The 27649-nt window shown below is 35.9% G+C and overlaps 1 protein-coding gene across 5 annotated transcripts in view; it reads right to left on the minus strand.

Moving 5' to 3' along the window:
- SLC38A6 (solute carrier family 38 member 6) overlaps window positions 1-27649 on the minus strand; it is a 77476-nt gene that overhangs the window by 34378 nt on the left and 15449 nt on the right. For all 5 annotated transcript variants that reach the window (XM_067734120.1, XM_067734129.1, XM_067734149.1 and 2 more), the window contains exons 4-6: window positions 16220-16272; window positions 12800-12839; window positions 1800-1878 (exon numbers count right to left, since the gene is read on the minus strand). In XM_067734120.1, coding sequence (XP_067590221.1) covers window positions 1800-1878; window positions 12800-12839; window positions 16220-16272 — 172 coding nt within the window. The remainder of the gene's footprint in view (window positions 1-1799; window positions 1879-12799; window positions 12840-16219; window positions 16273-27649) is intronic.

Genomic DNA, 27649 nt, shown 5'->3' on the forward strand with positions numbered 1-27649 from the left:
CAAAACAACCAAACATTTAAATCTAAAAGTCTGACGGGTTTTAGTGTTGTGGTTTAGAAACTATATATAATAATTTGATGACAATTAAAAGGATTCATTTAGTCTTTTCAAGTTTATTTTTCTAAAAATTTCATGTTATACGTAGTAAAAGGAAAAGTATAATTAATTTGGGTTTTTTCTGCTATAAAAAAGAGATGAGTCAATAGTCTTTAGAACCCAGTATTGTTTTTTAACATCTTTATTGGAGTATAATTGCTTTACAATGTTGTATTAGTTTCTGCTGTATAACAAAGTGAATCAGGTATACGTATACCTATATCCCCATATCCCCTCCCTCTTGCGTCTCCCTCCCACCCTCCCTATCCCACCCCTCTAGGTGGTCACAAAGTACTGAGCTGATCTCCCTGTGCTATGCGGCTGCTTCCCACTAGCTATCTATTTTATGTTTCGTAGTGTATATATGTCCATGCCACTCTCTCACTTCATCCCAGCTTACCCTTCCCCCATGTCCTCAAGTCCATTCTCTACATGTGTCTTTATTCCTGTCCTGCTCCTCGGTTCATTAGAACCATTTTTTTTTAGACTCCATATATATGTGTTAGCATATGGCATTTGTTTTTCTCTTTCTGACTTACTTCACTCTGTATGACAGACTCCAGGTCCATCCACCTCACTACAAATAACTCAATTTCGTTTCTTTTTATGGCTGAGTAATATTCCATTGTATATATGTGTCACATCTTCTTTATCCATTCATCTGTCGATGGACACTTAGGTTGCTTCCATGTCCTGGCTATTGTAAATAGAGCTGCAATGAACACTGTGGTACATGTCTCTTTTTGAATTATGGTTTCTCAGGGTATATGCCCAGTAGTAGGATTGCTGGGTCATATGGTAGTTCTATTTTTAGTTTTTTAAGGAACTGTTCCATGCTGTTCTCCATAGTGGCTGTAACAAGTTACATTCCCACCAACAGCGCAAGAGGGTTCCCTTTTCTCCACACCCTCTCCAGCATTTACTGTTTGTAGATTTTTTGACGATGGCCATTCTGACTGATGTGAGATGATACCTCATTGTAGTTTTGATTTGCATTTCTCTAATGATTAGCGATGTTGAGCATCCTTTCATGTGTTTGTTGGCAATCTGTATATCTTCTTTAGAAAAATGTCTCTTTAGGTCTTCTGCCCATTTTGGATTGGGTTGTTTGTTTTTTTGATATTGAGCTGCCCAGTATTTTTAAAATAAGAAAGGAGAAGGGCAGTGTAACATGGTTTAGTATTGTTTATAATATTGTTAAAAAACAGGAAATGAAACAAATTTTTTCTAATAATGCTGTATAACAGGATCTTACACAAGTATGTTGTAACGTTATCACTCTGATTTATCTTTATCACTATGGTTCGCTGAAAAGTGGCAGCAGAATTATCCACTCCCCTCCACTAAGACCTTTACTGTCAGTGCTTTCTGCCTTCCCCCATCCCCCACCCAATCTTTCATGTCCAGAAATTTCTCCTTTACTCTTCTCCAAGAGCTAGCTCATACCTGTCCTGTCCTTTCATGCCCCCATGGAATACAAGAATTACACTGGCACATCAGAGGGTTCACAGTGCAGTGCTCTGCACATAACGGAGCATCACTAGACATCTGCAGTGTTTTCTTCTCTATTATTACTCTGCCTCTGCCTAATTTGTAAGTGTCTTGAGGGCAGGGGCTACATTTATTTTACTTCCCACAAGGGCTTAATATGTATTTATTGAATTAATAAATGAATGGATACAATGTGAAATATTTTTTCTTACCCACTATGGTCTCCAGACAAAAATTCTGAAATAGCAGCAGGAAGCTCTGTTTTAATAATTAAAAGATAAGATGACATAGCTGCAAACAGAATAAAAAGAGTTCCTATTAGAATTCTATAATTTTTAACCATTTAAAGAACAATCTATCCAGAAATATGGATGTCCATTTGGGCTACAACAGCATGTGGAAGATTAATTCATACTGCACTATCCTCAAAGATAGATATATGCCAGGAATGGAGATAAAAATGGAGATAAATAACTTTGTAGAGAAGAATAATTGGTAAGCTCATTAGGTATCTTTTGTTTACATTTCAAGTCCAAGGCAAATGATTTAGGTAAAAGAAAGCATCTTGATTATAGCCTACTTATAAATGAAATTTTGCTTGAAGTTTGGCCAAAACTCTTAATGTTATTCCTCTGTCCAAGGCATTAGCAGTTAGTTTAGCAACATTTGATATAGACACAGGAGATAAATAAGTACAGCTAATAATTTTGATTATTTGTTCTTTCTTACTAGAGAGAGACCTCCCCCCAGAAGTCTCACTTCCTCTCTCTCCTTTTCTCTGCCACTGTCCTCCCACACACATTTTGGACACGTTATTATAAAACAATAACAAAGTGCACAGTGAGTTACATTTTAAGTTGTCCTCTAAAACAGATGAGAAAAGATTCAATTGCAACTATTAAGCATATTAAATAGACAAAGCTTATAACTTTTATTCAATTTTATTAACAGGGCTCATCTGTATTATGCAATCAAAACCTGAAGCTAGCATTATTTCTCACATTCTATCAGACAGGATCCAAGAACTTTTATAGCATTTTAATAATGATCTTATTTCTGGTATAGCTATAAAAAACCCCCACATCTTATTAACCTTCCATCATACACTAGGAAATGTTTAATATGGTTACAGAATACAGAACTCATTTATATGTAAATACTTGAGTTTAAACTTAAATGCTTAAGTATATAGAAACCCAGATGATTTAGAGTCAGTTTAACAGAGTAATAATCTCTGTTTCCCCCAGAGATTAAGTATATATTAAAAAAGAGCCAACAAGAATATGTCCATGAAGAATAGAGTGTACTCTGTGTGCATGTTAATTTTATTACTTATTTATATTTCAGGAAACATTTCACTTTCTCCTTGGACCTACAAAAACTAAGAACACAAATGAATGCCAAGGCTGAATGGCAAAAATGTGGGGGAAAACTGATTAAAAGGCTCAAAGAGTTTAAGAAGAAGAATGTATGCTTCTCAATAAACATATTTAAAAGTAGCTGAACTTCACAATTATTACAGTGCTGTGTGACCACTCGATCCTGGGGGGAAAAAAAGCATATATACTAGTTTGTGTATAAATTTACATGAAGATAGGCAACGCTTACATATACAAACACATACACTCTCTTTTTTTTTTTTGGTAAAACAACATGTACTTATGGCAAAGTAAAATTTAGAACAGTTAAGTAAATAGTCACTTCTCTGCAATGAAAATATACATATTCACATTTTCCAGTTTATGACTATTCCTTTTTTCCCAGCAGAAGTACAGCTGTTGAAATAAAGCCTTTTCCTCAGCAGAAGTACAGTACATTTCTCCAAACTCTCTGTTAGTTATGGGACATTACAATTAATCGTATGTGAAAAGGTATTCTAAGTTGTTCATATTCTCATAAGGAAAAATGCTACCAATTTGGTACAGAACAGAAGGAAGGTTTAGATTAACCTTCACCACTAAAGGATTTGGGGGTCTTTGTTTATAATACTTTATCTATTCCAAAGAATCATACACATATGGTGTGATGATGAAAATCATGAATTGAATATTCTGAAACTGGCCTAGAGCTACTTAAATATATCTTGCAAGGAAAAAAAAAAGTACTTGAAAACAAGGAATGCAGACTTCCTACACAATGTAATTTATTATCTGCCCATCAGTCTTTCTTGCTTGGATTAATCCAATACCACATGCTTTTCTAAAGTTTCAGACATTCATCTCTTTCAGTAATTTTCTATTATTTCTTTTAGATCTTTAGTTGTAAAAAGCTTCAATGAATATGAGATCATATTTCTTCCTAATATACAATCTGTCATTCTTCCCAGAATTTCTATTAGCCCCTGGCTAATCATTTGATCACTTTTATCCTCTGTTGTAGCCTTAACTCTTTGGTTTTCAAATGGGAGTCCTATTTCATTAGATTCCAGTCTGAAGAATCATGTATATTTCAAGAAATATGAACTCACCAAACATATGTTTCTCTCTCAGAAGAAAAGATCTCAGCATACAAGATATAAATATAATAAAACATGTAAAATACTGCTTCTTAGAGAATGCTGGTGTTTGTTTTAAGAGCTACAAAACCACAGAGCTCATGATGGGGAAAAACTCCACTGATTAAGCAAGTAAAACAAAGAAAGACACTATCCTTTTCACTGTCTAGATTATTTTTTCCTAACCACAAGAAAACTTTCATGCAAGGACTAGCACCTTAACATATTATATGTAGTACAGAGACAAACAAAAATTACTGAATATACATTAAGTTAGGAATACATCTTAGATTTACATAAAAAGAACAGTCAGCTCAATAAAATAAAGGGGAAAAGTTTTAAAGATACAAATTCAATAGGAATGCTCATATATCCATTGTTTTTAACCCAAAGGTTCACTAGCTCCAAAAGCTGCTTGCCAACACCTTTCATCTCATGTCTTCTATTAATAGCATAAGGAAGTGTTTAAGGACTTATCTTAGAGACAGGTCATAAGCAAGAACTTGTAAATGATTTTTGCTGACATCGATACATAGTATAGACTCCTAATACAAGACACACCATGTTGTCCTTTAAATTAATAGCTGTAACAGGGTCATCCACAAGAGCCATGGTTATAGCTAAGTGGTTCTGGCCTTCATACCACCAAAGCCAGAATTAGGGCTAGAAGACATACCTTGGTGACAGGTATTCAACCATTACAAATCATTTAGTTTCACCATATTAACTAAATAGGTATTCTTTTCTCCTTCATTTTAAACATAACAAATAGAACTCATTTAATAGAAATTTATTTCCCTGGGAGGGAAATAAAAAATCTGTCAACTTAATCGAAACACAGAAGTTGAAAGTATTCTTTAAAAGCCATGTGGAGAAGCAACTGTTCTATTAAGAAATGACTAAAATAGGGTAAAATTTGATTAGGCAATAGCAAGTAGTAAGGTATTAATATTGGTTGATCTAATCATAAAGAGAAACACATGAGTTGGGAGCATGCAGGCTGAGGGGAGAGATGTCAAAAACACAAAAGGGAAAAGTGCTCTGGAGGAGAAAAATTATAAGAACAGCGAACATTTGGGGGCTTAGTATGCCTATTCTAAGTGATTTGCAAGTTATTTCCTCATTTAAAGTTAAGTTTAAATTTATTTCCTCACCACGAACCTGTGAGGTAGATATTATTTATTTCACAGGTGAGGAAATGGAAGCACAAAGAGGTAACTTGCCCAAGCTAGTGATGGTGGAAGCAGCCCATCTGGCTTGAGAAATCTGCACTATTAACTGTTATGTTATGAGAAAGTGCAGAGAAGCAAAGTGGCGAAGAAATCCACCACAGGAAAAAGAAATAAGAAAAGTCTATCAAAAGGACCACTCCCCAGCATTGTTCTTTTTTCTTTTCATCACCATTTAAACAACAAATTGCTACCGAATGCTCAGTTTAGCAGTTGGGTTCAAAGAAAATAAAGAATTTCTACAACACAGAACATTAGTTAGAAGCGTTAAAAACACTTATAATGTTCATTTCACTTTGAGATGTGTTTTCATTTCAGTTTGTAGCTGGTTTGGTAAAGTGTTTAGTCAAGATTCCTCAGACAGGCTAAGAAGTTTCATGATAGGACTACTGCATTTACCACGACGATTCTATTGCATCTACAGCTATTACTGTAGTTCGGAAGAGAAAGTGTCCTGTTCTCACGTATTTGAGATATTAACACTATACTGAAATTGAAAAAAATTAATACAAAAACCAATTCTTCTTCCCACAAACCCTGTACTCTCATAGGCTACTTTTTAGGACTCCCTTAAAAAAAAAACGACAAAGCTTCAATTGGAGTGTGGACCTAAGAAACCATTAATTTACAAAAATAATTATCCTTTTTGTTAAACACTTAAAAACATGTATGAAGATAAGATTATGTAGATCTATTTTTAAAACAGAATTAGGTTTTCAGCACTTGGAAGAAGTTCAGCAACTTCTTGAAGGATTAGTCAGCCAGCTCTAAACAGATGTACTATGGGAGGAAATAATGTTTGCCTTTCCTTCTAAGAGAGATTCAGTTTTACTTCAAACATGTTTTTAGTCATGGACAGCAACTGGTTTATTCTATTTAATGTGTCTTATTAACCTGGTGTTCCTAATAAATGTCCAAATGCCACTGAAATTATATCTCCATTCAAAATAATACACAACACAATCTCTCTCATTTTTAAAAAAGACTTTAAAAAACTCTGAAAACAAGGTCATTTCCCTAATTTGTGCACAAATGGAAATCAAAAATATATGGAGGAACTTCCCCCCCCATAACCCTTGGAAAATATATATCTTTGTTTTACTATTTATCAAGATCTTAAACTTGAATAAAAACTGACCAGAATATTTACTATTCTGAGAACCTTATAATTAAACTTCAATTAACAATTGTTACTAAGAAATACAATATTTTCAAAACCTCTTTAAAGTGACATGTAACCAGTAAATTTTGTCAAAGGAAGGACTTGTAAGAAATACTCCCCTTCCAAATTTCCTTTATTTCTCCTATTTTAAGACAGTGCTTTCTAGAATTTCTGGACAATACTATTCAGGCCTCAAAAAAGCCGCAGTTTGACTACAGATGAGACGACCAGCAGATGGCGTTGTAACAGCACTCCCAATCCCTGTATCCCAGGAGATGGTACAAACCAGTAATTCTGAAAGACTTCAGTTACCTTACCCCCACCCCCCGCAAAAAATACACGCGCACACACACACACACACACACACACATATTTCAGTAAGAAAGTAAAGCCAAAGGGTTTCTAACTTAATATTAAATCACGATTTTGAAAAATACTGAGAATTTGAAATTTTTACAGCTCTCAACTGAGAATGATCTTATTTATACCTTTCTGCTTATGAGATTTAGAAACTGTGCTACTTGACCACATAAAAGGGCTGCTGAGTTTCTCTTAAAACTTAGATACCCAAACTGAGGCGTTAATCAAGGCTGCTGTAGTAGGTCTGTGGGATCTCTGCCAGGCTGGAAAATCTGGGTCATTCTAGCAATTTCAGGAGGTTTCAGTAAGTCTACTAATGTTTAGGGTTTCCCTTCCAAAATATGTAACAGTGACTCAATCTTTATTCTCCTTTAAAGAACTAAGGAAAGAATATGCTATCCATAGTGGTCCTTCATATTTTAAAAGAGCAAAATAAGAATTTAACGTACTCCCAGGAGCCACTCACCTTGCGTTTTGAGTTGGGCAAGATATGAAACCAGAAATAACATCAATTAACTTCACTTTTATCACATACTCATCAGAGTTAACATGACTTTCAACATGACTAAAGATGATTTGAGGTTTACTGCTTGATTTCTAGGGATACTTTAGCCAACTGAGTGGTCTATCTCAGGAGTTCAAACACTTGTGAAACTACTTACTTTGGTTTTTAGGAAAAGAATCTCATAATGCAACACAATTAGAGGAACTATGTGGAAACTACCTGTACTTATTTGCTATTACAGTTCTTAATCCTTTAACTTGTAGTCCGCTAAATTCAAACTCTCAGCCAGAGTTCTCTTCCCTCTAACAGCATTAAATATTAAAACTCCCAGATGCTTCTTTTCTGACTTTATGTCCAAGCAACAATGACTCTCAGCAAATGCCCCTCCAGTGCCTGAGGCATCGGGCAGCTGGGGCCTCTCTGGCTCTGGCTCTGGCCTATTTTGGGCCCCTAATTCATCAGTGTTGGGAGGCAATCAGGAATTGCTTCTAAGTAGTATTTTACTACGTGGCTCTCCATTTTCTAAAGGTAATGGTTTCCATAACCCTAGAAAAAAAGAGTGCTAAATTTAGTGAGTCACATTTTTTTCTATTATAAAGTTTAGAGATTTTTCAAAGACAGTAGATCTTTCCAATCTATTTGTCAGACCACACTAGTGCCCTGTGACTAATACTTGGTGTGTGATTGTACTGGGGAAAAAAGGTTTTCTGTGAAGTTCTGACAGTCGATTTTTCCCTAAAGAAACCATATGCTCACTTATGTATTTTGTGTGGTCTTCTCTTGCCAGTTGATCTTCCTTTTTTAAAGGAATACCAAACCAGGTCACTGGCTTTTCCTTCTCTCCCTCCTTCTCTTATTCCTTACTTTCTTCCTATAATAAATAAGATTTATTAAACACCTACTAAGTGCTACGTACTTAAGAGCATAAATGAATGAGCAAAATTACTTAGATATATGGAATACAAAGATGCAGGGAATAAACTGAGTCTTACTAAAAGATCCATGTAACAAATATTGATCAAGGACAATTCATGATCATCTTGCTTCTAAAGGCCCCTGTTTCATTTTTCTCATAGATTCATCAGGGGCATAGAATCCCAAGAAAACTGAGAAATGTTTAAATGTTACAAAGAATAAGAGTCAGGAAGCATTAATCTAAGACATGATTATCCAACCTGAAAGCAGATGATATTAAAATACTTTATTTTACATAAATAAGATCTAACTCTCCTCAATATTTTCAACCTTTTAATTTTTATATAATTCTAAACTATAAACCACTCTATGGACTTTCAAGTTTCTTTCTATCATTTATATAGTATATAAAATTGTCTCCTTGAAGCAAAATCTTAGGCTTTTAAACAGAATTTTTTTAATTGTCTCATTCATTCAACAAATATTATTTATTGAGTTCCTCTACCAGAAACTAGGTCAAGTTATGAAAACACATAGTTCCTGTCCCCAATGAGTTTTAAAAATCCTCAACATTTAATCTTTTCATAGCTTTACAAGTATTTACTATATCAGAGCAGAAAGAACAAAGCCTTTAGAAGTAGACAAAGTGAGATTTGAGTCCTGGCTGTATTAAGGGGTAAAGGTAAGCAAGTCATTTATCCCTTCTGAGCACTGATTTCGACCTCTGTAAAACGAGGATAATATCATCTACCCTGAAGGGCTGTTGTAAGTATAATTAAAGTGTCTAGGAGGAGGCTTGACCTAAAGACAATCTATTATATTATTTTTCATTTCTAAACAACCACTGAAAAACTCCAAGCATTTATACTAATAGTGAATATACTATTTTTCAAAAATGCTATCTGAACTATATTATATATGCAGATAGGCATGTAAGAAGTGCAAAAATTTAATCTGATGCTATACACTTCATACCATCTTATAAATATCCAATGTATTTCCAATTAACAAAGGGAAAAGTCAAAATCCATTTTGAAAGAATAACATTAAATAAATCATATGCACAACATATTAAAGATCCTCCCAAATAAGTATGCTGTTTCTTCTCAAGCATACATGGCTTAGCGCTGTTAAGGGCTTCCACGGACCTAGCTTAGATTAATCAAGAAATTACTTCGTAAGCCTGGAGTTCTTAGATTTTAACCTCAGAGGCTCAGTGGCTGCCCTAAAGGGTAGTTCTAAGAACTGAGACTCCCCTTTCTGAAAAAGAACAGCATCCATGAAAGCTTTTAGAGCAATAGTTTCTGACTTGTTAAAGATACCTAAGAAAAGACCAAATCATCTTTTGAACCAAGAATAACCCTCCCACAAAACTTTCCTGTAATAAAAATATTTTAATGCTCTGAAGGAATTAACATGCCTATCAAAGTGCTAAATTAGAAAGTGACTTTTGTGGTAAGAAGGGACCTTAAGCTTCGTGCTTTTCCCATCCTACCCCCAGCAATTTAACAAAGAGGAAACTGAAGCTGAGAGGAATTTTCCCAACACACATGGCTACCTAATGGCAGAGACTGGAGCAGAAAGAATTCAACGTATCTGACTTCCAACCCAGTGTTCTGCTCACAAGAGCAAGCTTCCAATTCTATTATAATAAAGGAATGATTATATGCACATCTTGCTAAGACAAAAGAAAAAAAAGTTCTGAAAATGTTTCAGTTATTATTTAGTGGGCTCTCAATAGATAAACTTTTAACCAATGTGAAGAAAATCATGAGGACATTATTCTAAAAACTGAATAAGCATTACCAGCTTTTCTGAATTTGAGGGACATTAAAAATTTCTGTGATTGCTTCTAAGTCACTTTTTAAAAAAAGTTTCTGAAACAAAGCAAGCAAGCAAATCAACAAACAGTTGGAAGAACTGATGATTTATCTGCCACCAAATTCAGAATTCTTTCTAGAACATTCTGACAACTGACCAACCAGCTCTGTTTGAATGTCTTCAGGGATACAGAGCTTTATCAAAGGAGTGTAGGCCATCTCCATTATCACACAGCTTAGCATTCCAAATGAAACCAGACCAGCTTCACTGTAGAGTTCTACCCATTAGAACCAGTTCTGCCCTCCAGAACAATACTAAATTAGTCTAGTATCTTTCTATATTTCATGTTTAGCTTTTCAAATATTTAAAGCTAGTGATCAGTCTAGAAGTCCCCTTTTCTTCTTGATAAATATAGCTAGAATATTAAAAAGTACTTGGAAATAGCACATATAAATCATATTCAGCTCCATTAAGCTTAAAAAAAAGGTTTATCCAGTTCCAAGTATTGTGCTAGGTTCTGGGACTACAAAGAGAAATAAGACATAATCCTTGCCTTGGAGGAGCTGACAATATAATGGGGAAGTAAAAGCATATACAGAGATAACTTCAACCTAATAACAGCAAGTGCTAAAATAGAGTCATGTCCAATAACAGTTGCACACCAGATTAGGGAACAAGGAAGAGATCAGGGTGAAGGATACAGAGAATACAACAGCAGGCATTTTGCCAGTCACAAATTTAGATCCAAAGTCCTGGGTTGAAAACTCTACATAAAATAAACAATAGTTAACCCTAATCCAAACAAAATGTGCTTGATGGTTCTTACTAATCATATAGAGAGGAAAATAAGGGATTGAAAATACCAAAACATACTTTCACATTAGCGACATTACAAGTGCACATTTAAGCAATACATATTTGCTAAAATAAAGTATTCCAAAGTAGATCTTAAACTCAATGATATTATATAGATTCATTAGGTAAGAGACTGGTTACTAACTGCTAATGTGAAGAGCGAAGTGTGTGTTAACAAGGAAATTATTTGGTACGACATCCAAGAAAGTATTCTTCTCCTTCAATAATATATTTTTTTGCCCTGAAAATTCAAAGAATTAAAACATGAATGTTCAGGATTTCCAAAACAATGGCAAATACAATTTATTGTTGGAATGTTAATTTTTTCCTTGACCAAGAAGCTCATTAAAGATGGAATTTTGCTGAACAATACTTAAAGTGAAATAGCTCATATCTCGAGTATCAGTTAAACTTTATTAAAGCTGTCATGTTTAAATTATTTTGAACTATCACAGATAAGAAATGAGATTAAAATTTCCTCTGACCATACCTTCTTGAATAAGATCCAAAGTGCATATCAACCTTCTCTGTATTTAACCTTAAAGTAAAAGTATTTATTTAGCACTCCAGTCAATGGTAAAAGAAAATTAAGATATCGTTCAGCATTTGTAACTTCTTTACAACATATACAAACATGATTCCCATAGTATTTTGGATTTAAATGTTTAATACATTTAGTCAATAACTATCAATAATTAAAAGTAATTTTTGTTTCTACATAGTTCTTGATATCAGGATCATATTTTTTTAATTTAATTTAATTTTTTTTGTTACGCGGGCCTCTCACTGTTGTGGCCTCTCCCGTTGCAGAGCACGGGCTCCGGACGCGCAGGCTCAGCGGCCATGGCTCACGGGCCCAGCCGCTCCACGGTATGTGGGATCTTCCCGGACCAGGGCACGAACCCATGTCCCCTGCATCGGCAGGCGGACTCTCAACCACTGCGCCACCAGGGAAGCCCCTCAGGATCATTTTTTAATGGGAACAAGATGCAAGATAAATGTGAGAATATTTTTCATTTGTCTCAAGTTTGTTTATTTTTTTTATAAATTTATTTATTTTATTTATTTATTTTATTTATTTATTTTTGGCTGCGTTGGGTCTTCGTTGCTGTGCACGGGCTTTCTCTAGTTGTGGCGAGCGGGGGCTACTCTTTGCTGTAGGATGCAGGCTTCTCATTGCGGTGGCTTCTCTTGTTGCGGAGCACAGGCTCTAGGCGCTCGGGCTTCAGTAGTTGTGGCTCGCGGGCTCTAGGCGCTCGGGCTCAGTAGTTGTGGCGCATGGGCTTAGTTGCTCTGCGGCATGTGGGATCTTCCCAGACCAGGGCTTGAACCCGTGTTCTCTGCATTGGCAGGCGGATTCTTAACCACTGCGCCACCAGGGAAGCCCAAGTTTGTTTATTTTTTAAACCACGTGGTCATTTTCAATTTCTTGGTTACAAAGAAGATTGCCTTTCCACACCTGACACAGCCATGGAACACCACTCCCTCTAAAGCAGTACATGTCACTGGGGGCGATCAGGACAAAAGTACAGAGAAATACTTCAGAATCACCTGGAGAGTTTTTGCAAGCGGTACCTCACCACTATTACAACTACAGAAAGCCCATGCTTTAGAGGTGTGTGGCAGACCTAATAACAAGATTGAAATCAAGGGTTTAGCTGCAACTGAATTTAGAAACTATTGTCCTACAAGTGCTAAAAAGGATTTAAAAAAAAAAAAAAAGAGTAATGAGGACAACACACAGGGCTTCTGAGACACCTATGTCTACAGAGGTTCAGGTTCCCAGCTAGACCTGTAGTAAGGCAAGAAGCCAAAGGAGGAAATCATTTCCATCACATTTATGCATAAGCAGTGCACTTTCAATTGCTTACCTCCAATATTCTGAATTATTATGGTGCCTGCTACCACCATCTAAAAAACAACAAATGTATTCAGAAGATGAAAGGGGAAATAATACAAAAGGATCAGTATTTTATTAAAATCCAATAACTATGACTTAAAAACAGATGCAGAAATTGAGTGAAGAGAAACTGAAAAGAATACACTTTGCCAGCCATTTGTAATATATAAAACTAACAATCATCACATAACCTTTCTTTAATAGTTCCATGGTTACTATAAAGAACACTTTTGTAAGTTTTCTTGGCAGTCATTTTTAAATAGTTAAAAGTGTTAAAAAGCTAGTAATCAATGGTTATCAAAGTACCAAAAAACTGAAATTGAATCTATCTGCTCTCATTCTCCCTTTTTTACTGGTTTTATCACTTTGCTTTGTTAGGTAGACTGAGATAGTCTCAGGTATGTTGTGTCAATGCCGTACTGCACAGAAGGGAATAATATAGTCTGCGGAGTGTATCAGCTTGGCATACACCAAGCCTTGAACATCCCTGTCGCAGGGATTAATAAAGTCTAGAGCAGAAAACTCTATAGAGCCCACATATTCTCACATCTGAAAATTGAAGCAAAATGTTTTAAACTCAATAATATGAAGTAGACTGAGTGCAAGACAACAGGAGGTGGTGAAGAGTGTAATATATTGGAGAAGTCCTCCCGTTTCAAAATGGGGCAGCTGCTGCACAGCTCTGGCCAGTTGCTGACATGTGAGAATGTGAATCCAGTGTAGCTCAATCTTCTGCTTTTTCAAGAAAAGTCAGAAATTGAATTCTTTTAAAATGTCATAACTCTTTGTTGGCAATCAGCTAAAAATAAAAAAGATTTGAGCCAAACAAAATATGCCTGAGGACTATGTTCAGCCTGCAGGCTTGCTAACTTGTGATCTTTGATGACATTCCTGGGAAACTCAGGATAACACTTTATCCATTCTTGGTCATCAGATGTACTCAGGAGAAATGATTAAACATTCTGCTTCCACTTGGGCCTTTCAGTCACTTATATCTTGGTGGATCTGTACCTCCAATGTATGTTTCGAGCTGACTAGCTATCTAAGATCATTACTACATGGACTGGGAAGAGATGACCCTTCCTCTCCTAGAAATTCCATCAGTGACACAGCATTTGCCTATCCTGGGAATAAACTAAGTTACTGAGACCTAAAAGCCTTGGGGTCTGGAAAGCAGGGATAATGATAGAAACACTTGGCAAGGTGTCTTTGAATGTGGTAACTCCACTCTAACATTTTCCAGAAAAATCTCTACATATCAACCCATTTAAAAATTAGTTCCAAAGTGTCACTCACAGTTATTTGTGAAAAGACTTTTTTGAAATTTTTGTGTACTATTTTTCATATGCAATTGATACCTATTGTCAATCACACATGAAATTTGGATTTTTCTAAGAATATACTGCAAAAAGCAATAATATCAGCTTAGTGATGACTATCTTCCCATTTTTTGTCTGAATTTAAGCATTTTTGATCTAGAAAGTCAGTATATCTTTCTATCAATCTATCGATCTATCGATATTTCCAGTGCCTAGCACAGTGCATGGCACATGGTATTTGCTCAATAAATATTTGTTTGACAAGTACATAAATCCATTTATAAACAATTAAAAATTTTCCTTAAAAAGTTCAAAGCATTTCAAAAATATTTAATTTTCAGAACAATGTTACCCTATCATATGTCATATCCATATTCATATAATATCTGGAAAGAAGGAAATAGGAAAGTTCCAACCCAACTGTGGAAGCTGAGAGAAAATATGAAACAAACAACTCCTCATTTAGAGTATTCTCTGTCTGTGTATCTGCCTACTAAGAACTGTGTGCATACATTAAAATGATAATGCAACTATTGTAGAGTTTTAGGAAAAGGGGACTCTCAATAATCCATGTTCTTCTTGTAGAGTCTGCTGCTATCCAAGGAATGCAGGAAACACCAATGTGAAATAACAGTGATGATGCTTAGGCATGTTTACAGATTATATTAAATTAATTGGAGAGTTTTCTTATATAAATAACATTTTCTTCTTCCTTGATTAAACTGGATACAGTTAATTGATCATGATTATACCAAACATCCTGATCTTCGAGAAAGAGAAATTGTTTAGATGATTAACAAAAACCTTTACCCTCAAAAGTAACATAGTCTCCATTTAGTTCAAGTTTCAGGCTATTAAAATAAGCTCCAGGGTTTCCCTGGTGGCGCAGTGGTTGAGAGTTCGCCTGCCGATGCAGGGGACACAGGTTCGTGCCCCGGTCCGGGAAGATCCCACGTGCCAGGCCCGTGAGCCATGGCCGCTGAGCCTGTGCGTCCGGAGATGTGCTCCGCAACGGGAGAGGCCACAGCAGTGAGAGGCCCGCGTACCGCAAAAAAAAAAAAAAAGATAAGCTCCAAACCATGAGGTTACACAGTATGATTTAAATATTCTCTTTGTGCTTTAAAACCAAAGTTAATTTGAATGTAAATACACATTCCTCCCCACCATTACATAGCTATATCTTTTTCCTCCCAGACTCACTTCTAAGAAGTTAGTTCGGCAATCTACAAATACAGCATCGTTTTATATTAAAAACAAAATAAACAAAAAATACAAACAACAGATTTACAAAGAAAAAGTCCTGTTTGGAACCAACATGTAAATGGGTTTTAGAAGTATGATAGCTCTTCAGAAATAAAAAATTATTAAAGCACTAACAATAATATTTAACTACTGATTACCTGTGGAAGAAGACAGTATTTCCTCTACCCATTAAATTAGTTTAGTATGCCTATCACAGATGAATGCCCAATAAATACTGTTGTTATTTCTCTTATTCTAAGGAGGAAAAGTAGTAGATTTTGAGTCTGGAGTCCTATGTAATACTGGCCTAAGTAATTGTAGACAAATAGGCCCCTTCCCTTCTCTGGGCCTTAATTTCCTAACCTATAAATGAGGGGACATCTAGATCATCTTTTAGCACTGTTCAGCTCTTAAATGATATGATCTTCTAATTATCAGTTTTTTTAAACATGCTATAAGTTTAATTCTATGCTTCTGTCTTGTCCTGTCTTCACGAGAATTTACTCAGATAATATAATCAAAATTAATAAGAAAAACTTAAAGCAGGCCATCGTTACTGATTTAAAATTATACAAGTCATTGTTCTCCTTCATTAGGGTAAAAAACACTAAAAAAATTTAAGTGTTGAATTAAATTTATCAATGCATTTTTAGGAAGGGCACAGAGATTTCTTCTCTCTCTTCCTGCTCCCATCATTCTCTTTCTTCATTTTAGTTTCCTTTTATTCCCTTAATTTCTTTCTCTTATATATACTTGTCTTTTCTAACTGGAAATGGAAGGAAAAATTCCCTTCAGGATTTTGAACACAGCAAGGAGAAAAAAATAATTACCTTTCCAGGTAATCCAAATGCAAAGAGTCCAAGATCTTCATAAGATGTCACAGCTGTTAAGAGAAATTATAACTGTTATTTTTCCACAAAACTATTTGTGTGCCAAGTCTTACACAGAAGAAAGCTACTCCACTACTACCTGATAGCTATTGAATTGTCACACTAAATTTAAAGCACAAGTAATGACTTTGGGGGAAACCCGAAAACTTATGATCCATGAAGACAGCGTCCTCTTAGAATAAGTAGAGCTTAGCAATTACCAAGGTTGTCTAACAACTACCCAGGCTGCATAAATTCAAATAGAATAATTACTCAAGAACAACACACTTCTCACTAAACAGTACTTGCAGACTACACTGTCCAAATGTAAGTTTCCATTGGCAACAGTTTCTGAAAACTGCTGTGTAAATAAAACTTGATAAAGTACAAAAGTTGTATCATACTTTCAGAGACATTCACTTTTCCAGGCTACCTAGGATATGATAATGTATTCATGATAGAAACAATACCCTCATCCTGCAATAAGGGTATATATTTTCTTTTTCATCATAAAGAGTATGAAATTACATTTTCATTCCACATGTTCAAGAAGTGTGATCACAGAAAAGATGAAAATTAAATGGCTCATAAAAGAACCAAATGTGTCCTTAGATGATAAAGCTTCATGTTATAACTAGTGATGTCACAGGTAAAAATAAGAGAAGTAAAAACATTTATATAATCCTAAATTTGAAAAGTCCTTAAACTTATAGTGCTTACACTGGAAAAAAAAAAAAGCAGGTTAGCAGACACTAAGGCTTGCTTATAGCAACACACATTTCCTATTGAGTCAAAGATATGTCTCATCATTTCTTAAAGAAAGTTTTTAATATATACTCTCAAGATATACATAGGTTTCTTTACCACTACATTAACAAAAAAACTCCCTTATACTTTCATAAACAAAGTCTACCACGTATGAAAAAATAAGCATTTTGAAAACCACACATGGTCTGTACATGTTATAACTATTACAAATTCAGAACGAAAACAGTGAAATGCTAAAAAAATAAGTTTTACTTAAAACAAAAATTTTTAACATTTTAAACTTTTTTAAACTTTAATTTATTATCAGAAGATAGAAGAATTTCAAAACTTTTTGGATGACACAGCTATTTTTTATTTTACTTTTTTATATTATTATTTTATTTTTTTGGCCGCATTGTGTGGCACGCGGGATCTTAGCTCTGCGACCAGGGATCAAACCTGTGCCCCTTGCAGTGGGCACGTGGAGTCTTAACCACTGGACCACCAGGGAAGTCCCAACACGGCTATTTTTTAAAATTATTTACATACTGCTCAACAGTGGGCAAGGACAATTTAATTTTGAATTTGGAACATATAATTTGATTATAAGTAGGAACCTTTATGCTTTAACAATGAAAGACTTCAATAATAATCTTAGAGAGGTAGACTGTAGATATATTTTAGAACATAAAATTAAAAAGCAGAGTTAAAAAACTAAGAACTGGATTTTTTTTCCTCCTATGTGAAATGCTGAAATTCTTTTTTTCAAATACACATGTTCTAAAGTGAATGTCAACACAAAAATTAATAATTATTTCAACCAATAAATCTTTACTAGTTTGTTTTCATATTCCTAAATATAGTTAAGAGATAATGTTATATAGGGGCACAATTTCTTATATTTAACTTCCAAAGCCTTGGTATATATATTAAACCAGAAAATTCTCTAAATGTTAGCTTCTATCTAATTTGACATTAAGAAGGTAATTTTGTTACATACTAGGTGTTTGTGAACCAAGTCTCCAGAAGGTCTCTGATCTGTCACTATGAGGCACGAGATTAAAGGAACAACATTGTTCATTTTCAGCATCCCTCTTTCATATTACAGTTGAAAGTGTTAGTTCTTTTAAAAAAACTTTCCTTCCAAGGACTTAAAGCAAGGAGGCTTTTCAGTGTTACATATGGAAATACACCACATAACTTGCTTTTAAAATGATCTATTTTGGGGACTTCCCTGGTGGTCCAGCGGGTAAGACTACACGCTCCCAATGCAGGGGGCCTGGTTTCGATCCCTGGTCAGGGAACTAGATCCCACATGCATGCCGCAACTAAGATCCCACATGCTGCAACTAAAAGATCCCACATGCCGCAACGAAGATCCCCTGTGCTGCAACTAAAACCCAGCACAGCCAAAATAAATAAATAAATTTTAAAAAACTTTAAAAAAAATTAAATGATCTAGTTTGCATTAGATTCTTAGGGAGCAAGTTATCAAGATAATACTCTTTAAAAAGTTTGACTAGGATTTGTTTTATTTTTAAATAGCAGAAAACAAGTATAGATCGTATACTAGTAAACATAAAAAGCAAATAACTTTCCGATAAGCAAAAATAATATTGAAATATTCCAAAAAGAATTGGTATTTCAATTATCTAAATTTAAATAAATTAAACATTTATTCTTAATTTTTAAATTAGAATATAACATTTATTACTCCAGAAAATATAATCAAACTAACAGCTTAATGAAGATAGTTGTAATTGCAACTTCTGACAATAGTGGCATACATTTTAGCAATCTCACATTTGTTCTCTATTATTTTCTGGTGTTATAAAAATATCTTTAAGTACAGCAAAGTCCCAAATTCAGAGTGAACAAAGTTTAGACTTTTAAATGGAGACTTACACTATGTTCAAATCCTAACTCTACCTTTAAGTCAGCAGGTCTGGCTAGTCATTCAGTTCTGTCACTGTCATCTTACTTCTTTTATGTTGCAAAAATTAGAAGTACTTTTCCAGGTCTGAGACATCATTAGTACGAACAATGGCTTCTGGCTTAACTTTGAGGCTTTGCTTAGATAAAATATGTACACAGTCAGTCAAATGCTTTATCTCCACATATTTACTATTTAATGGTTTTCTGGATCATCTCGACATACGAACCAAAACAACACTAGTGAAATACTTTGAAAATTCTGTTCTACCATTTGGACAATTAAGATGCTGGTAACAGTGTAAATTGGAACTGACTTTGGAATGTAATTTGACCAACGAACCTTGAAAATATTTATAATATTTGACCCCTGGGAGCTTGCATCTTAGGAAATAAGACTAACATCAGAGAAATCATTATATGCAAAGATACTCATTGTGTATTATTTAGATTGAAAAAAAAGACTACCTAAATGCTCAATAATGGTAAAGTGGTTAAGTAAATTATGGTAGGTATATCTAGTAGAATAATATGTAGCCATTAAAAACTATGTTTATAATAACATGAAAAATGTCAATATTAAGTGAAAAACATAGGATTTGATTGAATATGATCTATAAAGCAAAACACTTTCCTATGATCAATGTTTTAATATCTTATTTATAATGTAAAAGATGTTTTGAGAGATATCAAAATGAGACGTGAGGATGACCAGTCACATTAATAGCAAATTCTTACAGAAGAGGAATAACATTAATTATGAAAATTATGGATTTAATTCGGCCTTTTACAGGAATTCATACAAGCAGTACTTGGCACAATCCTTAAATAAATAACTGAAAGCAGTCATTAGCAATCTATTTTAGGAAATTATTTTTTGATATTGAAGAAATCAATGCTATGGTTTTGAGGGGATGGAAAGGCTGTAAATCTTAATCAAGTAAATTGGGGAAAAATTTCTTCTTTAATGTACCATCAAGGCACACTTTAGTGCTATTTTGGCTAGACCAAGAGTTTGGCCTCCACAGGAATCGTTTGGAAAGCTGCTTCCCATGAAGTAGTGGAATATTTCCAGCTAGTTACTCCAGTGTTCCGTCTGCTTTGCATTTTTTCCTCAATGAAATAGGACAATTAATAAACTCTGGTTACAGTACAAAGCCCAAGTTTCAGCAGCAGCAATATTATCTTTGGAACTGGATTGAGGGACATGAGTTACTCAAATACAGTTCAACTCTCAGAAAGCAGGCCATTTGGAATGCACCCTTATTTTGAAATTCTTTTCTTTCTCATGTTTTCCTTCATTTTCCTCTTGTCTTTTTTCTCCGTAAGAGTGTCATGCAAGCCATTCATTTATGGAACGTCTACTATGCAATTGTAACACCACTTCTGGTCTTTCTTAATATGTATGTAAATGTCAGTTTACCAACTAAATGTGGAATGATTTTAGAGCACCTGATGTAGCAAAAGAAAACAGAATGCTAGAGTAGAAGGAACATTCTCCTTTCAATTTCACAGAGGTGAGATACTGCAGGCAGAAAAAAAGTTCTAGGATCCCAACATATTGCTTGGCTCTGCAGTGAACAAGATTTAGTCATTCATATCCTATAAATGCTATTCACTGGTTTTCAACTTTAGACTCAACTTATACATAAAAAATGAATGACTTACATATGATTACAAAGCAAAGTAAATATTGTCAACCTTGACAATATGAGGGTACAGCAGAAGGACTATGGGAAATAGAAAGAGAACAGGGGAAAGCAAGGATAGGAACACTAATACATACAACATAGCAGAGTCAAGACACACCATCTAAAGTCCATGAAACAAAAATAAAACTTTAAATATATTGTTTATACTGAGCCTGCGCTCTAGAGCTCATGAGCCACAACTACTGAGGCCTGTGTGCCTAGAGCCCGTGCTCCGCAACAAGAGAAGCCACAGCAATGAGAAGTCCACGCACCGCAACGAAGTGTAGCCCCCACTCGCCGCAACTAGAGAAAGCCCGCACGCAGCAACGAAGACCCAACACAGCCAAAAATAAATAAATAGATAGATAAATTTTAATAAATAAATGTATTGTTGACAGTTACAAATAATCAGTGAAAGAATTACTGTATACAAACTAATGAAAATTAGAAGGGGAAGGATTAGTACACCTGAGCTAAATCTTCACCTTTCATAATGAGGTGTCAACAGATAAAATTTAAATCAATAAATAACGGTAGAAGAATATTATTTAGACTTAGGAAGGTAATTCCCCAAAAGAATTCAAAACGAAAACTCTAAATGTTGCTAACCCTGTGAAATGGAAATGGAACTAGATGTGGGGAAGAATGAGCGGGGAAGTGCTTCAAGTCCTCCTGCGCCAGTGCACACACACATACGCATGTACATACACGTGTGTGTGACTGTTATTACCTTGATAAAATTAAAAGAGATTAATTTAAAAATATGTTTAACCCTGCAGAGACTCACACCCATCCTTCCCTGCAGCCCAATAACAAAAAGTTCAGTTCTGCTACAGGAAACATTCTGCCATCAAGGCAAACGATACGAAGGGATAATCACTACAAGAGCAGGGTACGCATACAATCTAGCCTAGGGTTTCTCATCCTGCCACTACTGACATTTTTGGCCTGGATAACTGTTTGCAGTGGGGGGCTGTCCCCCCATGCACTGTAGGATGTTTAGCAGCATCCCTGGCCTCTACTCACTAGATGCTAGTAGCACCTCATCCTGCCCTACAATTCTCAGCCATGACAACTAGAAATGTCTTTAGACACTGCCAAATGCCCCTGGGGGAGAAGAATCAAGGCAAGATGAGAACTACTTACTAGCAGAAAGGATGAGACAAGAACACCATTCAATGAAGATGGAGTCACATAAACAGCCCACTTAATTGTGAGAATATTGAACTATGCTCACTAATCACAAGAAAAAGATACAAAATTACAAATAGTTTGGACAGCTATCACTCCAAACAATAAACAAATTGAGATGGGAAATAGGAATAGGAAATAGGAATCTACTGTCTTTCAATCAGTTTCAATCTCGTTCGCTCTCACAGTGACAGCATCTCACAGTGCTGAAGGGGATTCCTGTGACCTTAGCAATCCATATCCTTCACACAGAGCCCAGACCAAAGCTGGGGAAAAATAAAAGGCTCTCAACTTTATTGAGAAATGGTGTATTGGTGTCCAACATGTCATGTAAATGTTGTACACTCTATTTTATAGACCATACAAGAAAGTTTCAAAGGTACTTTTGACTATATGTAATTTTTGCCTTGTGTGTTAATTTTGGAACTTTTAAAATAGTCCCTCTGTAGCTCTAAGCCATTCATCACCCACATATCCAGCTTTTATTAAGTATCCTCTGTATGTCAAGCACAGTTTGGTAGATGCTGAGAAAACAATGGTTAATGCTTTCAATATACACTAAATTTTCCAGGAATACAATTACCATGTAAATGGATGTTTGGTTTTGTTTGGAAATTTGCCAAAAACTGTTTGCCATTTAGGAAAATCACATCACTAACAGCATTTATTTTGTTTTTGTTTCTCCTTTACTTTGCTACATGGCATTACATTATGTATAAATACTGTATTAGTTTCCTATGGCTGCTGTAACAAAGTATGACAAATTTGGTGACTTAAAACAACAGAAATTCAGGAACCTCCCTGGTGGCACAGTGGTTAAGAATCTGCCTGCTAATGCAGGGGACACGGGTTTGAGCCCTGGTCCAGGAAGATCCCACATGCCGTGGAGCAACTAAGCCCATGCGCCACAAATACTGAGCCTGTGCTCTAGAGCCCGTGAGCCACAACTACTGAGCCCTCGTGCTACAACTACTGAAGCCCACATGCCTAGATCCCATGCTCTGCAACAAGAGAAGCCACCGCAATGAGAAGCCCACACACTGCAATGAAGAGTAGCCCCCACTTGCTGCAACTAGAGAAATCCCTTGCGCAGCAACGAAGACCCGACACAGCAAAAATAAATAAATAAGTAAATTTATTTAAAAAAAACAAAAAACAGAAGTTTAGTTTCTCACAGTTCTGGAGGTCAGAAGGCCAAAATCAGTCTCACTGGGTCAGTATCAAGGTATTAGCAAGGCCACAATCCCTCTAGAGGCGCTAGAGAAAATCTGTTCCTTGCCTCTTCCAACTTCCGGTGACAGCTGGCATGACTTGATTTGTGGCCAAATCACTCCTATCTCTGCCTTTGTGGTCATATTACCTTCTCTTCTGTCTGTGCTCTCCCTCTGTGATACATGTGACTGCACTGAGTCCACCAGAATAATCTCCCTTGCGAAGTCCTTTTTTGCCATAAATGATAACGTTCACAGGGATTAGAATTTGGATATGTTTTAGGGGGCCGTTATTTAGCCCACCACAGGTGGGTTATAATACCTATAGGAATTTCATTTTAGATAGTAAAATGAGCATTTAGATTTTTTTTTTTTAATAAGAGGAGGGTGCTGTGATGGATAGTATTTCAAATCACTGCTCTGAAGGGTTTCAGTAAAAAAAAAACAAACATTGGGGAGAACAAGGGGCCATTTTACTCCTTATTTATTTCCTCATCATTGCTAACAATTAAAATCCTCATAAAAGAATTGCCACCTTACTTTAGGAAGAGGAAGATAGGGGACTATGTTCTCTCTCTCAGTGAGTTCTAGGAAGGACCAGAATTCCCTTTGGAAGCAACAATTGGTGAATCCCAGTATCCACCTTGACCCTTTTTGAACCACTTCAGTGGCTTCTCACTGCCTCAGCAAAAACTCCAAGTTCCTTAGGATCTGACACTTGTCTATCTCCTCAGTTTCACTTTCTTCTTTGTACCTTATGCATAAATAATAGTAAACTATTTTTGGTACCTGAGTAAAATGTTCAGTATGTACCTTTGTATATGCTGGAATATATTCTCTCTTGCCTTGTCTGCTACTCAAATTGCTTTTTAGCTCATTCCTCCAGGAATATTTACTGAACCTCACACTCCCCACCTCCACCCAGACAAGGCAAAACATTCCCTCCTCTGAGCTATCACTATACCTTGCACATATTGAAATTACCACACTGGACTTCCCTGGTGGCGCAGTGGTTGGGAGTCCGCCTGCCAATGCAGGGGACACGGGTTTGAGCCCTGGTCCGGGAGGATCCCACATGCCGCAGAGCAACTGAGCCTGTGCACCACGGCTGCTGATCCTGCGCTCTAGAGCCCATAAGCCACACTACTGAAGCCTGTGTGCCACGCTACTGAAGCCTGCACGCCTGGGGCCCGTGCTCCGCAGCAGGAGAGGCCACGGCAGTGAGAGGCCTGCACACTGTAGCGAAGAGTGGCCCCCACTCGCCGCAACTGGAGAGAGCCCGCGCGCAGCAGGTTAGACCCAACGTAGCCAAAAATTTAAAAAAAAAGAAAAAAGAAAAGACTTAAATTACCACACTAGATTATGAATTATTTACTTATGTGTTTGTCTCCCCTTCTACATTATGACCTTTTTTAAGGGAAGGAAGTGAGTATTATTTACCTCTGTAATCCTAATAGATAATGAGTATAGAATGAATGAATGAACCTCTATCCTGGGCTTCAATTCTAAGACCTGTCCATCTAGTTTTACTTCAAAGTCCACATATCCAAAACGGAACTTATTTTTATTTTGAACTAACATCTGCTGTGCTCTTATGTCCATTAATGACACTATCATTAATCCAGTGGCCTACACCAGAAATCTGGGAGATATCCTCAGACACCTCCTTCTCCACATTCAGTCTAACTTCCTTACGTTCCTTAACCTGTTTTTTTCTTTTATTCTCCTGTTAATACCTTGTTTCAATCTCCCACTATTGGATTCTTAGACTTTTTTAATAGCCAGGCTTGACTACTAACCTACCCAGGTACTGTTAGTGCAAATTAGAGCTAGACAGACAAATGAGAAAGGCACTCCCTTCAAGAAGAAGAGAAAGAAAAGAGTTTCCATCCTGAACACAAGCATGAACACATCCTGAAGGCAAGCATGGCCTGGAGAGCTGACTGTGCCTTTGTGAAAAGAACTACTCTAATCTGGAGGTGGCTCTTAGATCTGCTACTTGGTTGTTGTCCTGGGAATTCCCTCTACTTCTCCCCTGTGCTAGATTCCCTATTTTTTTGGTACTCTTTAACTTTGGTAAATGGCATCCTGAATTGCTCATTAAGTAAGAGTGCACAGGAGATAATTTTTTGAGTCCTTACATGTATGAAAATGTCATTATTCTTACTGCATACTTAAATGATAGCTTGGCTGGGTATAGAATTCTATACTGAAATCATTTCCCCCCAAAATTCTGAAGGTATTGCATTATAGTCTTATTTGAAGTACTTCCTGGGAAGTCTTTTGCCATTATAGTTTTTGATTCTTTGTATAAGAATTTTGGTTTGTTTCTCCTCTCTGAAGCTTTTAGTATAGCTTCTTTATAACTGTATTTCTGATTTTTCACAATTATGCACTTTTTTAAAAATTAATTTTTATTGGAGTATAGTTGCTTTACAATGTTGTGCTGGTTTCTACTGTACAGCAAAATGAATCAGCTATACATATACATATATCCCCTCTTTTTTGGATTTCCTTCCCATTTAAGTCACCACAGTACATTAAGTAGAGTTCCCTGTGCTATACAGTGTGTTCTCATTAGTTGTCTACTTTATACATAGTATCAATAGTGTATCTGTGTCAATCCCAATCTTCCAATTCCTCCCACCCGCCCCCTTGGTATCCATACATTTGTTATCTACGTTTGTGCCTCTATTTCTGCTTTGCAAATAAGATCATCTATACCATTTTACAAGGATGCACTTGACACGACTTCTTTTACAATCATTATATTGCTTACCAGGAAAAATTCTTTCAATCTGGAAACTAATTTCTTTCAGTTACAAAAACTTTGCTTGTATTTTTTTGTTGATAATTTTCTACCATCTAATTTTTTCTGTCCTCTTTTTGTGGAATTCCTATTATTTGCATGTTGAACCTCCTGGACTGATCCTCTCATTTTCTTATATTTTCTCTCCTATTTTCAAGCTCCTTGTCTTTTCCCCCCACAGGAAATGTCCTTAACTCTTTCAGCCCAGCTACTAAATTAATTTTAAATTTCCTTTTTTACATCTAAGACTCTTGTATTCTCTGACTATTCCCTTGTAATAATTTCTTGTTCTTGGTTCAACAATGAAATATCTTCTTGTAGTTCTCTGAAGCTATTAAATATATTATTTTTTTTAATGTTTTCATCTGGTCTCTGCATTATCTCTGTTTCCTCTTTTCCTCTGAGTTTGTTTCTTTCCTTTTTTTTTTTTAAAGACTTCATTTTTAGAGCAGTTTTAGGTTCACAGCAAAATTGAGCAGAAAGTACAGACAGTTCCCACATTCCCTCTAAGCCCACACACGCATAGCCCCGCCCCCATCAACATCCCCCACCAGAGTGGTACAACTGTCACATCAATGAATCTACGCTGACGCATCGTTATCACCATAAGTCCACGTTTAGAGTTCACCCTTGGTGTTGTACACTCTATGGGTTTTGACCAGTATAGTATCATACAGAATAGTTTCACTGCCCTAAAAATCGTCTGTGCTCCACCTCTTCATTCCTCCTTCCTCCCTAAACCCTGGCAACTACTGATTTCTCACTGTCTCCATAGTTTTGTCTTTCCAAGAATGTCACATCGTTGGAATCATACAGAATGTAGCGTTTTTAGATTGGCTTCTTTCTCTTAGCAATATGCATTTATAAGGTTCCTCCATGTCTTTTCATGGCTTGATAGCTCATTTCTCTTTAGTGCTGAATTATATTCTATTATCTGGATGGACCACAGTTTATCCATTCATCTACTGAAGGGCACCTTAGTTGCTTCTAAGTTCTGGCAATTACGAATAAAGCTGCTATAAATATCCATGTGCAGGTTTTTGTGTCGACATAAATTTTCAATTCATTTAGGTAAACACCAAGTAGTACAGATGTTGGATCGAGGGGTAGACTCTATACCTTTTCACCATGGTCTTCACAATTGTTTTGTTAACATGTTACTTTCAAAACTACAGAACAGATACTTTCTCACATTTGGAACTTGCGTTTGGAGTAAGAGAAAAAGAGTCCAAAATAACTCTAAGATCTTTGGCCTGAGCAACTAGAAGGAAGATTTATTATTTAATTAGATGAGAAAAGACTGGAAGATGTAGATTGGCAGTGCAAAAATGGAGAGTTTGGTAAATTTGAGATTAATATATTAGATATCCAAGTGGAAGTATCATGGAGGAAGTTGGATATGAGACTGAAATTCAGGGGAAGAGATGCAGGCTAGGGGTATAAATTTTAGGGCCGTAAGGAGCCCAGAAGTGTAAAAGAAAAGAGATCAGAGGAATACTGCTGGGGTATTCCAATGTTTAGAAGATGGGGCGATGAAAAGGATTCAGCAGAAGAAAAGAGAAGGAGTATTCTGTGAAACAGGAAGAAAAGCAGGAGAGTCTGAACAGTGTTTTACAGAGGAAGGTGTGATCAACTGTGTCAAATGCTGCTGACTAGTCAACTAAGATGAAGACAGAACTGACCACTGGATTTAGCAATGTGTTAGTTGCTGGTATCATAATTTCTGTGGAATAATGGGGAAAGCCTGAATGAAGAGTGTTCAAGAGAGAATAGGAGGAAGGGGAAATTTCTGGTATAGACAACTATTTTG

Source organism: Pseudorca crassidens, chromosome 1 (genome assembly GCF_039906515.1).
Source record: "Pseudorca crassidens isolate mPseCra1 chromosome 1, mPseCra1.hap1, whole genome shotgun sequence".
NCBI lineage: Eukaryota > Metazoa > Chordata > Mammalia > Artiodactyla > Delphinidae > Pseudorca > Pseudorca crassidens.